Source organism: Xyrauchen texanus, chromosome 48, assembly GCF_025860055.1.
Source record: "Xyrauchen texanus isolate HMW12.3.18 chromosome 48, RBS_HiC_50CHRs, whole genome shotgun sequence".
NCBI classification, from domain to species: Eukaryota; Metazoa; Chordata; class Actinopteri; order Cypriniformes; family Catostomidae; genus Xyrauchen; species Xyrauchen texanus.
In genome coordinates this window covers 9,044,898-9,059,220 of record NC_068323.1, presented here as the reverse complement: position 1 = coordinate 9,059,220, position 14,323 = coordinate 9,044,898, and the positions used below count along the sequence as shown (strand labels likewise).

At 37.2% G+C, this 14,323-nt stretch overlaps 2 protein-coding genes across 4 annotated transcripts in view; one reads left to right on the top strand and one right to left on the bottom strand.

Annotated features, from left to right (window-relative positions):
* The window catches only part of LOC127639569 (guanine nucleotide-binding protein G(o) subunit alpha-like), a 43,156-nt gene extending 33,011 nt beyond the window's left edge, over positions 1-10,145 (top strand). Inside the window, exons 7-11 of one of the 3 annotated variants that reach the window (XR_007969979.1) lie at positions 4,222-4,351; positions 6,120-6,191; positions 7,621-7,708; positions 7,958-9,298; positions 9,377-10,084. Coding sequence is in view for 2 of the 3 variants with exons in the window: in XM_052121646.1 (XP_051977606.1) it covers positions 4,222-4,351; positions 6,120-6,191; positions 7,621-7,708; positions 9,946-10,136 (481 nt within the window). In the remaining variant the exon portion in view is untranslated. Of the gene's footprint in view, positions 1-4,221; positions 4,352-6,119; positions 6,192-7,620; positions 7,709-7,957 lie in introns of all 3 variants that reach the window. The other 2 variants (XM_052121646.1, XM_052121647.1) reach the window with 2 other exon arrangements.
* A 2,341-nt stretch (positions 10,146-12,486) lies between these two features.
* LOC127639571 (neuropeptide B-like) lies at positions 12,487-13,664 on the bottom strand. Its single transcript, XM_052121648.1, has 2 exons — positions 13,359-13,664; positions 12,487-12,633 (listed from the first exon to the last, which is right to left on the bottom strand). Exons 1-2 carry the CDS (start codon positions 13,635-13,637, stop codon positions 12,505-12,507), a joined length of 408 nt encoding a protein of 135 aa, XP_051977608.1. The 5' UTR covers positions 13,638-13,664; the 3' UTR covers positions 12,487-12,504.
* Between the last annotated feature and the right edge of the window lie 659 nt (positions 13,665-14,323).

The following is a 14,323-nucleotide window of genomic DNA, read 5'->3' as shown; positions in this document are numbered from 1 at the left end:
TATAAATAATTCAAAATAAGTGAAATTTCAGCTTTCGCCAACGTAAAGGAGAAAGCGATTACAATTAAAAATGCAGTTAATTTGAATAATTTAGAGCGGATGGAGCAAAGCTCAAAGGTTTGGGACTCTTGGTAACAGACTATCTGTCTCTCTCTGCCCCCTAACACATCTTTGCACCCTCAATTCTATTGAATTTTACACCTTACACCTAGTTCACCCATCCTCCATGAGCAATGCGCGAGCGGGCGGTCACATTGGCCGCGTGCCTCTCTCCTGCGAGAAACAGCATTACCTCTGTGCAGAAAATAAAGTTATCTATGGGGGTCCTATGCCAAATTGTTTCTTAAGTAAGCTTGTAATAAGCTGAGGTTATTGCTGTTTCAAGGACAACAGCCACTTGCACTTCATCTTTATCAGCACACTTGGTTGTGATAGGTTCATGTTGTGCCTACTTTACACCTATATACACAGAATTACAAAAGGTGCGGGAGTTTATTAATTATCAGTAGATTATTGAAAAGACACAAAAGCAAATCAAAATTATTCAAACCAAACCTGTTGTACACCACAATTAATATGTCTGCATGCAAGTAAACTCAATAAAGTAAAGAGAATTAATAAACTTCCAGACCTTTTGTCATTCTGTGTATATAGGTGTACAGTAGACACAACATTAACCAATCACAACCAAGTGTGCTGATAACGATGAAGTATAAGTGACTGCCCGCTGTTGTCCTTGAAGCAGCAATAAACTCAGATTATTACGACTATATTAAAGAAAAAATTGAGCGTAGGACCCCATAGATAACTTTATATTCTCCGCAGAGGCGCTGCCAATGTGAATGTCCAACACGACCACCCCGCTCAGACCTCGCTCACGGAGGATGTGTGAAATCGCCGTTACGAATGACAGCTCCGAGCATGAGTCTTAAAGGGATAGTTCACCCAAAAAAAATGTATTCTCTGAATTCTGAAACTCCAAAGAGTAGAATGTCTTAGCTGCTCTAAGACAATGAATGTGGATGGGGACCAAGGGATTTCAAGCTCAAAAAAAGGACAAAGTAGAAATATATTATAGAAGTAGTTCATACGACCTGTGCACTATATTCCAAGTCTTTTGAAAGGAAGTGATTTCACTCCTTTTTTCCCCTGGGTTCCCATTATATTACATTTTTCAGTGAGTCAACTACATCTCCAAACCGATTCCCTCGCCATCAACACCAGTATCCTCTCCAGATCTAAATATCAGGTTGTTTCGGGTCATTCTTGAGATGGAAGCTGTACTTAGCAGTCTAATGATGAGAGAAAGGACTTGCATTTTTAATACGTGTCACCTCATCTGCAATGATTATTCAGCACGTTCTTCCCTCATCAGAATATCCCATAATCAAACAAAGCCATTATTAAGTCTCGCTGCAGGCAAAAAAAGATGTGACAGATAAAAAAAAAGATTAAAAAAACAAGATAAAGATTAATTAGGTTAGATTTTTTTTTTCTTGTGATTTTTGTTAGATAATATATGGACGTATGGATGGATGTAATGAATGTATGGATGGATTTTATGTATGTATGGATGGATGGATGGATGTAATGGATGTGATGGATGGATGGATGGATGGATGGATGTAATGGATGGATGGATGGATGGATGTAATGGATGGATGGATGGATGGATGTAATGGATGCATGTAGCGATGGATGGATGTATGTGATGGATGGACGGATGGATGTAATGGATGTGATGGATGTAATGTAATGGATGGATGTAATGTAATGGATGGATGTAATGGATGGATGGATGGATGGATGTAATGATGGATGTAAAGTATGGATGGATTTAATGGATGGATGTAATAGATGGATGGATGTGATGGACGGATGTAATGATGGATGTAATGTATGGATGGATGTAATGATGGATGTAATGTATGGATGGATGTAATGATGGATGTAATGTATGGATGGATGTCATGGATGGATGTAATGGATGGATGGATGTAATGATGGATGAAATGGATGTGATGGGTGGATGTAATGGATGTGATGGATGGATGTAATGATGGATGGATTTAATAGATGTAATGGATGGATGGATGGATGGATGGATGGATGGATGAATGTAATGATGGATGGGATGGATGGAATGGATGGAATGGATGGATGGATGTAATGATGGATGTAATGTATGGATGTATGGATGCATGTAGGGATGGATGGATGGATGTATGTATGTGATGGATGGACGGATGGATGTAATGGATGTGATGGATGGATGTTAGATTTTTTTTTTCTTGTGATTTTTGTTAGATAATATATAGACGTATGGATGGATGTAATGAATGTATGGATGGATTTTATGTATGTATGGATGGATGGATGGATGTAATGGATGTGATGGATGAATGGATGTAATGGATGGATGGATGGATGGATGGAATGGATGCATGTAGCGATGGATGGATGGATGTATGTGATGGATGAAATGGATGTGATGGATGGATGTAATGATGGATGGATGTAATGATGGATGGATTTAATAGATGGATGGATGTAATGATGGATGGATGGATGGAGGATGAATGTAGTTATGGATGGGATGGATGGATGGATGTGATGGATGGAATGGATGGATGGATGTAATAATGGATGTAATGTATGGATGTAATGGATGTATGGATGTGATGGATGGATGGATGTAATGGATGGAATGATGGATGGATGGATGAATGTAATGATGGATGGATGGATGGGTGGATGTAATGGATGGATGGATGGATGGATGGATGGATGATGAATGGATGGATGGATGTAATGATGGATGGATGGATGGATGGATGTAATGATGGATGGATGGATGGATGGATGGGTGGATGTAATGTATGGATGGATGGATGATGAATGGATGGATGGATGGATGATGAATGGATGGATGGATGTAATGATGGATGGATGGATGGATGTAATGATGGATGGATGGATGATGAATGGATGGATGGATGGATGTAATGATGGATGGATGGATGATGAATGGATGGATGGATGGATGATGAATGGATGGATGGATGGATGTAATGATGGATGGATGGATGGATAATAGTTTTTTTAAGTATTGTATTTTATTATTTTATTGATGGATGTGTCAATATAATAATTTTTGGTTTTATGTATTATCCATTTATATTTTTTTATATAATGTTAAAGTATAGATAGGTTGTTTTGCTTATATTATATTGTGTTTGTCAATGTCAATTTTTTTAATGTTTATAACATTTACAAACATCCTAGTTTGTTTCTTATTACATTGGCATTTTAGCTGCTGTTTGTTGTACAAAAGGAAACTTGATCTGATGTACAAGTCACTGTGGTGTCAAAATTCCCCTCAGATTTTAGTGCAACATCAGCTCATGAATTCCTTTGACTAACTTTTTTAGGAAACACTGTTAGGTGTTAGTTTCCCATAAAGCACATATAGATTTATTTTTCCATCAGGATTGAAGTGCATGTATTGATAGTTTTAAAAGATTGCAAAGCCCTACTTGTCGTCTGGCCACCTTCCAAACGTGCGGAAGAATTCTTCTCACTTATAAAGTGATGAGATGGCACACAATGAAGTGGAAATATGAGATTGGATGTGTGTGAGAGAGATTGACTGTTCACGGCCGTCTCCCTTTTGACATGATTGTCAGATGTGATCAAGAAATGTTCCCATTGAACAAACACCTGCTTGACTGACCACGTAATTCAGAGCTCATTGCTGTAGCTCTTTTGTAGAAATCATCTCTCTGCTGATTTCTCAGCTCTTCTAGATATGATTCGAGAACAAACATGTAGAAAAGAAACCTTTAATGAAGAAGGTTTGAAAAAGCCATTTAAAATCCACCCAAACACTGTTTTTCTGCTGTTTACAACAACACTCGTACTATAGGTTTAATGGTGGTTGTTGTCTCTTCGCTAACTGCTAGCAAGCATGCTGAATCTTTTTAGCATTGGGGTCTAAAACAGAGAATGGGAAAATTTGACTTAGTTGTTAATGGAAGTAAATCTACCTAAAAAAAAAACCTGAATTAGGTCGAGACCTGCTTTTGTCCACTGGGAATTGATTTGGTTGTGAAAAGTGGTCTCTATAGTCATATAGAGTGCTTGAAAAGTAAGAGGGATTGTTGACATCAGCAGAAAGCAAAGATCCATGTTTTCATTTCCACTGTGTTTCTCTGTCTACAGAATGTATGATGTTGGGGGTCAGAGGACGGAGAGAAGGAAGTGGATCAGTTGTTTTGAAGATGTAAGGGCCGTGTTGTTCGTGGTGTCTCTGAGTGGGTACGACATGACGCTAGTGGAAGATCCATCCATGGTGAGAAGATTCATGCTTTCCATTGCCACTCAACTAGTGGCGGGACTATCTGACCAATGGTTGAATGTGGTAGTGTTGGGAAACCTGTTTGGAAACCACAAAATCATTATTTTTGCAATTCTGTTTGTTGCCACTAAATGCAATTACACACTCCATATTCAAGAGGATTTAGGATTTTTTTTACATTTTGTAAAGACAATCAATAGTGAATGGCAATCAAACACATTTAAATTAAACTAATTAAATGGCATAATAAATATAATTAATATCATTAATTAATAAAATAAATTGTTTGGGCAGTTAAAGGCAATGAAACTAAATTAAACTAAAATCAAGTTGCTTTATTTTGAATGATAAAATATGTATAATAAATTATTATGAATACATATTAATACATATTATTAATGAAAACTATATTTCTGTAAGAGCTGCTAAAGGCAATTAAACACATTTTAATAACATTTCAATGAAGTTATTTATTTTAAAATACATAACATTCATAACTAATATAAATAAATATACAAATAATACAAAACATTGCAATGACAATTAAATGAAGATAAATCACAATTAATGTAAATGTAAATATTTTACAATAATAAAATCGTAGAAATAATAATTAATCAATATGAATTATTTAATACAATTATTATTATTATTATTATTACTGAATATACATTTTTGTAAAGGCATTGAATAGCAATTGAACAGATTTAAATTAAACTAACATCAAATTGCTTTATTTTAAATGATAAAATGTTAGTAATAATTATTAACAAAAATATGTGTAATTATGACACATATATACTAGAGATTTACATATTCTATTTTATTTTTTATCCCCTTTTCTCCCAATTTGGAATGCCCAATTCCCACTACTTAGTAGGTCCTCGTGGTGGCGCGGTTACTCGCCTCAATCCGGGTGGCGGAGGACGAGTCTCAGTTGCCTCCGTTTCTGAGACCGTCAATCAGCGCATCTTATCACGTGACTCGCTGTGCATGACACCGCGGAGACTCACAGCATGTGGAGGCTCATACTACTCTCACGATCCATGCACAACTCACCACACGCCCCATTGAGAGCGAGAACCACTAATCACAACCACGAGGAGGTTACCCCATGTGACTCTACCCTCCCTAGCAACCGGGCCAATTTGGTTGCTTAGGAGACCTGGCTGGAGTCACTCAGCACACCCCGGATTCGAGCTCGTGACTCCAGGGGTGATAGTCAGCGTCAATACTCGCTACCCAGACCCCAGAGAATTACATATTTTTAAAGTAGACTACAATTAAATTATTTAAATAATATTTATAATAATTATGAGTAAATATGAATAAATATAAATATGTATTTAATTATATAATTAATACCATTATTAAGGACAGTTACAGGCAGTTAAAAAAAATTAAATTAAACAAATGAAATTATTGTAAAGTAATAAAATATGTATTATTATGAATAAATATATACAAACATTATTATTTTATTATAAAATTAATTTCCTGTAAATTGTCATTTTTATGGCTGAAAATAACTTTTATAACATATTACAGCATTTATAGATTTAAAGTTTAGTACTGTTATAATACTAATATTCAATAACACAAAATCAACTATTAATGTTAATTAATTCTGGAGTGTTTACACAAATTTCTCATTTCACCACCCCAGCCTGTTCAGCAGTTTGCATATATGACAGATTAACAGAGCATCATGGGATCATGTGGGGGACTGAAAGCACTTGTCTTTAATTTTGTCCTTGTTTAGAATCGACTGAAGGAGAGCCTCAAGCTGTTCTCATCAATCTGCAATAATGTCTTCTTCAGATGTACCTCTATGGTAAGAGAACGCTCAATTAACAATGAGAGAGCGCCAATCAAATCTCGTCCCATCACTCAAGAGACGATGCCAACAGATGAGACCAAAAACAGTTTGTTCAATGGATATGAGCGCACATACACAAGAGATGTTATTCTACAAAGAATTTTGTAATGTAATAATTATGGGTAACTCTATTCAGGTTTGGGGTTAACCAAAATAATTGAAGAATCGGCCATTGAAAAATGCATAACAGTCTACCATTAATCTGAATATTGGAGGGGGCAAGTGGCCTCCCTCTATGGTGGCTAGGCCCTGGTTTTCAGTCATTTTTATCGTTTTACATTTAACGTTAAACTTTACTATCTGTTATTTGTGCCTTAACTCGTACCCATAACCAATTTGAATGATTTAATATTTCAGATTTTACGTTCTAGATTCAAAATTGACCTTATTATCATTCTTATCGGTGCACATTATTCCAATTTCATGAAAATTAAATTTCATTTCATATTTCATTCAAAGCTTTCATTCGTCTTTGCATATGTAACTGGTCCTGCTCGACTTGCTCTTAATGGGATTCGAACCAGGGTCTTAGTGTGTGAGGCGAGCGCACTAACAAGGAGGCTAAAGGCTACAGTCGCTAGTCCTCCTTGAGGCTAGGGTAGTGAGGTTAACACACTGGACGGCTACCTACCAGCTGGCTACCATTATGCTCACCCCCTAAACCTCACTCCCTCCCGGGTCACAGCACCACTGTAGCCGGTCCTGCTTGTCCCACTCTGAACAGGATTCAAACCAGCGTTTACAGTTTGTGAGGTGGGCGCGCTAACAAGGAGACTTAGGGCTACAGACGCTAGTGCGCCCCTTGAGGCTAGGGTAGTGAGGTTAGCACACTGCACAGCTACCTACCAGTTGGCTACCATTATACACGCTTTCCACAAGTCTTTCACATTACTGTCGGGTGACTTTATGCCACTCCTGGCGCAAAAATTCAAGCAGGAATTCAACAGACTGGAATGGAATGGCTGTCATACATGTAGAGATGCTGATTTGGAGTTCAGACTCAGATTTTTATGTTTTCTCTTTTAATCGTTGAATGCAATTTTGAGTGTGAACATGGTTTAAGGAGGGTGTACCTGTATGCTGGGTTGGAAATCTCAAGGATTAATAGTGGTGTTATCCTCATTACATCACGTGTTGTTCTGAAAACAACTAATTTAGCCATTTTTTTTTATACTAAAATCTATAAAATACTACAAATATTAAAGGTAAATAATACATATAGGTTAATATAATACTTATATCACACTTTTCTATTAAGATATACTGTAATACATTAATACTGCACTTTAAGTGTTGGGTCTGCGCGAGCCACCTACTGACAGCTGTGTCCCCCCCCCCACTTTTAAAATGACTGCTACGCCCCTGAGTGTCTCTTGTTTGACAGATCTTATTCATGAACAAGATTGATCTTTTCCAAGAGAAAATTCTCCACTCCGGGAGGCATTTGCGGCACTACCTTCCCCAGTTCAGAGGTGAGAGATTGTAACGGATTTGCACATTCATTTATTTTCTTTGCAGACAATTCGGGAAGTGTGTGTATTGTGTAGTGTTCATTTTATCAGGACACATTGATCAAATTCAAGGGTTTTATTTGTTTACTTATTCCATGTTTTTGAGTTAGTGGTTAAAGCACTGTTTTTTGTTTTGTTTCATGCTGTCTCTTTTTTTTTTGTTTTTTTTTGCTTGTTTTCTTTACTCCATTTGTTTGTTCTGTGTATCAGAGTACTGGGAAAGGAGGCGGCGAGAACCGGCTTGACAATATAAATAATAATTGAATGATTGACTTGAAGCAAAAGTCATACAACACAAACGCATACAGGGCAGCTGCCTGTAGCTCTCTCTCTCTGCCGAACTGCCACCTCCGGCCGCCTTTATCCCTCTCGTTCGGCCTGATTAGAGGCTGGGCGTGCGTCATCACGGCCCGGCCCCGCCCTCCTCCTTGCACCCCCACCCTGGTTGGTAGGGAGCCTTTTTGCTTTTGTTTGTTGTCTTGATTGTACATTTCTCTTTTTGTTCTCTTTTATTCATTTTCTAATTCTCTTTTGTTGTTTTTTGTTCATCATAATTTTTTGTTTCTTCTTTCATTTGTTCATTATTTCATTTTTTGTTTATTCATATATGTTTTTGGCTTTGTTCTATTTATTTTTCTTTCTTGCTTGCTTTTGTTTTTTAGTCCATTTGTTTGTTCTCTAGCTTTCGTTCATTTGTTTGTTTGTTGTCTTTGGTTTGTTAGTTTTCTGGTTGTTCTCACTTGTTTGCACATTCTTTTGTTAGTACACATTTGTTCATTTGTTTATTCTTTTGTTTGTTGTCTTTGGTTTGTTCACTCTTTTTTGTTTGTAGCTTGTTTGTTCCTTTCATTTATTTTGTTCATCCTTTTTCTTTTTCATTCTTTCATGTTGTTTGTTCTATTTTTATTGTCTATTGTTTATTTCTATTGTTTTTTTTTTGTTGTTGTTGCTTTGGTTTGTAATTTTTTTAACTTTTTTGTACATTTGTTGCTTTTGTTTGTTTGCCTCTTTCTTTTGTTCATTTTCATTCATTTAGTCCTTTTAGATTTATTGTCTTTAATTTTTTGTTTGTTCATTCTCGTTCTTTCTATTCTTTTCTTTCTAACGGAAGCTCAGTCCTTCCATTAAGAGTCGATTTGGGTTTGTAGTTTGGTTGTCTAATCAGCCGGAATGGATCCTGTAGTTTTTTCCTTGTAAAGAAAAGGTCAAGACAGATGAGGTTGGAAATTTCTCGCATGAGAATGTCTTCATGATCCCCCCTGACTGTATATGACAAACTTAATCCCATCTGGATAGGAGATTTCAAAAAACCCCTTCCACCCAGAACCTTTTCACAAATATATTTCACCCAATAACTCAAATGCATAGATCATGCAAATATCAATTTAGCATCAAAGTCTTCCAGATTGATTCGGTTCATCAGACCCAGTGTTTTTGAGCAGATCTTCTCAGATATGCATAGACTCACTCGCTTCATTTTTTCCTGCTTTAAAATGGGGGTAAAAAAACGATTATTTCTTACTTCAGTCCGTTCCCTAGTGGAAAAACCAGGTAGCTGTGTTTTGGAAGATGGTAGCCGTCATGAGCTGGTCCAAGCTGGTCGAACAGCTACCATCTTCCAAAAACCAGCTTGTACCAGCTCATGAACAGCTTGGACCAGCTCATGACCTGCTTGGACCAGCTCATGACCAGCTTGGACCAGCTAATGAACAGCTTGGACCAGCTAATGAACAGCTTGGACCAGCTAATGAACAGCTTGGACCAGCTCATGACCTGCTTGGACCAGCTCATGACCAGCTTGGACCAGTTTGGACCAGCTCATGACCCACTTCAGCCAGTTTATAACCAGCTTAATCCAGCTACCATATTCCAAAAACCAGCTTGGACCAGCTCATGAACAGCTTGGACCAGCTCACAAACTGCTTGGACCAGCTCATGACCAGCTTGGACCAGCTCATGACCCACGTCAGCCAGTTTATAACCAGCTTAAACCAGCTACCATATTCCAAAACACAGCTACCAGCTTAAGCTCTCAGATGTGTGGGATACAGTGGGTTTTCGGTTTAATTATTAGATTAACATTAAGTTTTTTTTTTTGTTTGTTTTTTGTTTTTTTAACTGCTTTGCCGTTTTGTTTTTCGAACAGTCTGACATCGAAGACATATTATTTTTTAACCTCCCTCTGTCTGTATTTTTAGGAGCAGATTGCGATGTGGACGCGGCCGCCCGGTTCATCGCCACCATGTTCGTGTCCCTCAATGCCACGCCCAGAAAGCTCATTTACCACCACTTCACCACAGCAACAGACACCTCCAACGTACAGGTTGTTTTCCAGGTCGTCATGGACACCATCATCAAGGAGAACCTGGAGGCCGTTTCTTTGCTTTGAGTTCTAAAAGGTTCCACTGCTCTCGGAACTGTTCCGCCAACAGAACCCAAAAAGCTTAATGAAGACTGATGGACAATACAGCTGTCATCTAAATGACTAATTAATAATGCTTATGATATTTATTATAAATGATGCTCGGAACGGATTCCGTTTTATTCATTTGCATAAAGCAATAACAATAAACCCCACTGAATTCTGTCAGATGCTGCGTAATCAACCTAACCAATGACAAAACATATAATAATTGTCTTTAATGTTCAATTATTAACCTTCATAGATCACACAATGTGTGTAATACTGATTTAAATGCAACAGCTACATATAAAAGACTATTGTGCTGTCTGTACGGGTGGTTTACTTGCTCAGCCATGCATCCCATAATGCTCCACCTGACAAAGAGCATTCCCCTCTTCCTGTGTTTGTATGTTACCATGGTTAATCATTGCTTTAAAAATACAATTTCCCTTGTGTAAATCCACAGTTGAACAACCTTAAATGGATAGTTCACCAAAAAAGGAACATTTTGTCATCATTTACTCGTTTCAAGCGTGTATGACTTTCTTCTGTGCAACACGATGTTTGGAAGTCTCAGTCGCCATTCACTTTCATTGTCTTACAGGTTTGGACCAATGTGATAACATAACCAGATGATAACATAACCAGAATTATTATCATTGCTTGTTTACATTTTTGTGATCCAATGCATTGTTTGAAAGTTGTTCAAGAGCTTGTAGTCTGTATGGATTACTATTTTATTTGTCCATTGTCTCTGACACACATTGATCGACTTGACATCTGGATTGCATTAGTGGCTGTTTGATCTTAAATGTTTTCGAAGTATCAATGTGAGCCCATTTGTCAAACACATGTACACTTATCTGTGTAAACATAATCCTCCTTAAAGAAAGAGTTATCGAAATTGTGTATGCAACAAAAGAAAAGATCAAAAATTGTACATGCATTGATTTATTCTCCTTGTTTGGCTTCAAATGTCTTTTCTCATATATTAATTGAGACTTGGTTGATAATTTGTACTTTTGCTGTTTAAAATGTCACTTTTCACTTTTAAGGCATTTCAAACTTGAGTTGTGCTCTGTAAATGCGAAGAAAACCACTGTGCATGAGATTTACACAAATAGTTTTGAATATTTTTTCTGTCATGATTGTGCAAACAGATTCACACCTATAAAAGAACAATAAAAACACTTTTCTCAACAGGCAAAACAAGCGTACAAGAGGTGAACTGTATATGTCAAGTTTAATAAAATAAAGGAAACATCTGTCAAAGTTTCTGCATGTTACAGAGTACTCTTATGGACATTTGGAAGTAGGTAGAGAGGAAATTGGTGGGCGCAAGGGGACAAAAATATACCACAGAAAACAGCAAATACTTCTTGGTTTTGTTTTTGTGGATTTCAGATGTTGTAATGCCTTTTCTTTTACAAATTTAAAGCAGCAAACTTTTGTGAACCAGGTTGTTCAATAGCTACAACTCACGGAGATCTACTTTCGCACAGAATTAGGCTAATCCAACACACCCGAAACTAATAAATAACATCATAAAAACATGTCGACACAAAGTAATGCGGTCATGGGCGTAGATTTAGCTTGAACTTTGAGGGGGTTGCAACGTAAGCATTTACATGTTTCCATTGATCATGGTATAAATATTGGGGGGAGTTGTACCTTTTGAAGGGGGTTACCTCTCCCCCATCCCCCTTGGATTATACGCCCCTGAATGACTCCATTTGAAATGGACTTGATGAGAACATGGCTCCCTTGCAGGGAAACAGCGTGGTTCATTTTAACTGTTGTGTTTTAGTTTTATAAAGTCGCTTGCGAATTGCGTGAATCACTTTATCGGTATTTGACAATATTCGCGGTTTTTTAAATCAGCGTCGGTACGATTACGTCGATACTATAGAACGATAATATTCCAAATTCAAATAAAAACTAAACTGTCACGTTTCCAAAATAGCTCTCTACTAATGCGTTATCCCTATGTTCTACTGTACATTCTTATTTTTAATTGAGTTCACAAAGCATTATACAAATCTGAAATGGAGTTTTAATGAACCACTTTATGAACCAAAACCGATTTATAATACCGGCAATTGAAAAAAATTATCTACAATATCGAAAATGATTATTCGTATTTGTATTGTCTATAGGCGCGTCACTACAATATTATTAGCCCAGGTTTGGAACTTTATTTAGCACAAAAGTAGATCTCCGTAATCAGGACTTAACATCCCTGGTGTAAATCAAGTAAACATTCAATGTCAACAGTGCGCCTCACTGCCTTGGCTGTAAATACTCCTGAAATGGAAGAGACTTTGGGTTGGGGAGGGAGAGAGATGCTTTCTGTTCAGGAGCTGAAGCAGTCCAGAGAATCCAGGGAGAGGAACACGTCTGCTTTGCACCGAAACGTGCTCGAGCCGCCCTGAACCAACTCACAGCTTTGCAGGTTCGGAGAAATGTCCTTTACGCAAATGGCCTGAAGGAAACACGTCAGACTCAACATTAATGGAAATTCACAACATTTGCACTGAAAGACTAGAAAAACGTCTGAAGTCTTATTTAGCTAAGATAATTAATTAATAAATGACTTTTAAGGAATTCTTCTAATCAGTGTTAATACAAATGGAGAAACAGATGCACCAATTAGCATAATTTACAGATAAAGATAATTCTAATATATTTTTCTTCTATATATATATATATATATAAAATAGAGTGTTCCTCAATGCGCATGTGTAACCAAAATAAAGAATAGTTAATATTTTAAAATCTTTTCATGTGCCATAAGCATAATAATCACAATAATGTAAGTATAAATCATAAAAGTTGTCATTAGGACAAATATTGGGTGGCACTTTTCAGTAACATAATAACAAACTTTTTGATATTACATAATGCGTAATAGACCATAACTGTACATTCAAATGTATTTTCATATTCTCTATATTATGTTGATACACATTAAAGCCTATAATGATTTTTATTGACAATGTAAATTACAATAGTTACGAAAATGCCATGAAACGGATTCATATATGAATAAAGGTCATATATGGATCTGTTACGCACTATATAAGGCTAGTTAGTGATTTATTAATGCAAAGTGTTACCAATATATAACAGGAAAGTCGTTTAAACGTACACAATTATTCTTTATTTAACCTTAAGTTTGTTAATGTCACCCCAATAAACTGCCTTTACCATGTTTTTAAGGACTGGAGTTTGTCTGCTGGTAAAGTCGGGAATCACGCTGTTGGAGACGCCGGGGGTCTCGCTGCTGTCCAGCGCTGATTCTGTCTCGGATCTGCGCACATATGGCGATCTCCGGATGCCGGACAGCAAACCCGAGGCTCTGCCGACGGAATAATAGCTCGGACCGGTCGACTGCTTGTACCAGGCGTCTGTAGGTTGGCAGGAGACGAGGATGGAAACAGCCACGAACACCAGCACTGATCTGACGGACCTCTCCATTACGCGCATTTGACTTAAACGTCTGTTATGAAGTGATGTCTCGTAGCTTTTTGACTGAGTGGTCTACACCTTTGGAGTTTATATAGAGCCCTCAGTCGTGATCTCGGTCGTCATTCCCCCACTAGATGATTCATATTTCCGGCCAATAGGGTTGATCTACGTTCCTTTGCGCGTTTGGAGACGGTCGGGGACTCTTTAACGTCAAGCAGATGTGATGTGTGATGGGTTAATATCGTTTCTCTGTCACTGGGCCTGTCTATAGTGATCAATAAACGTTTTTCTGGCGTCACACCGCAAATTATAAAAGAGAAAATCCCGTGCGTAAAGACGCACTGCAAAATAAGTGTCCAAGTGACGTCAGTTGGTGAGCTTTTTTCTCCATTAATACTTATTTCTACAGGTTGAGAGAAGTCTATAGCATATATTTAAATCTACATTCTATATGTAGCTGCTAATATAATTTGACTAAGCAAAAACTGACAAATGTGAACATTATGTCTCATTAATGAAGTATTAGACTATTGAATTATTGACTTGCCTGTAATTGCACATGTTTGGATAAGCAGATATCTATACTTTCTCAGATTTAATGCGAAAATGCATTTTACATTCTCTCTTAGGTATCTGCAATAACATTTAAATGATAAGCCAGATAGTAACGTTACATTACAAATAAAATATGTGTTCCAGTTCTT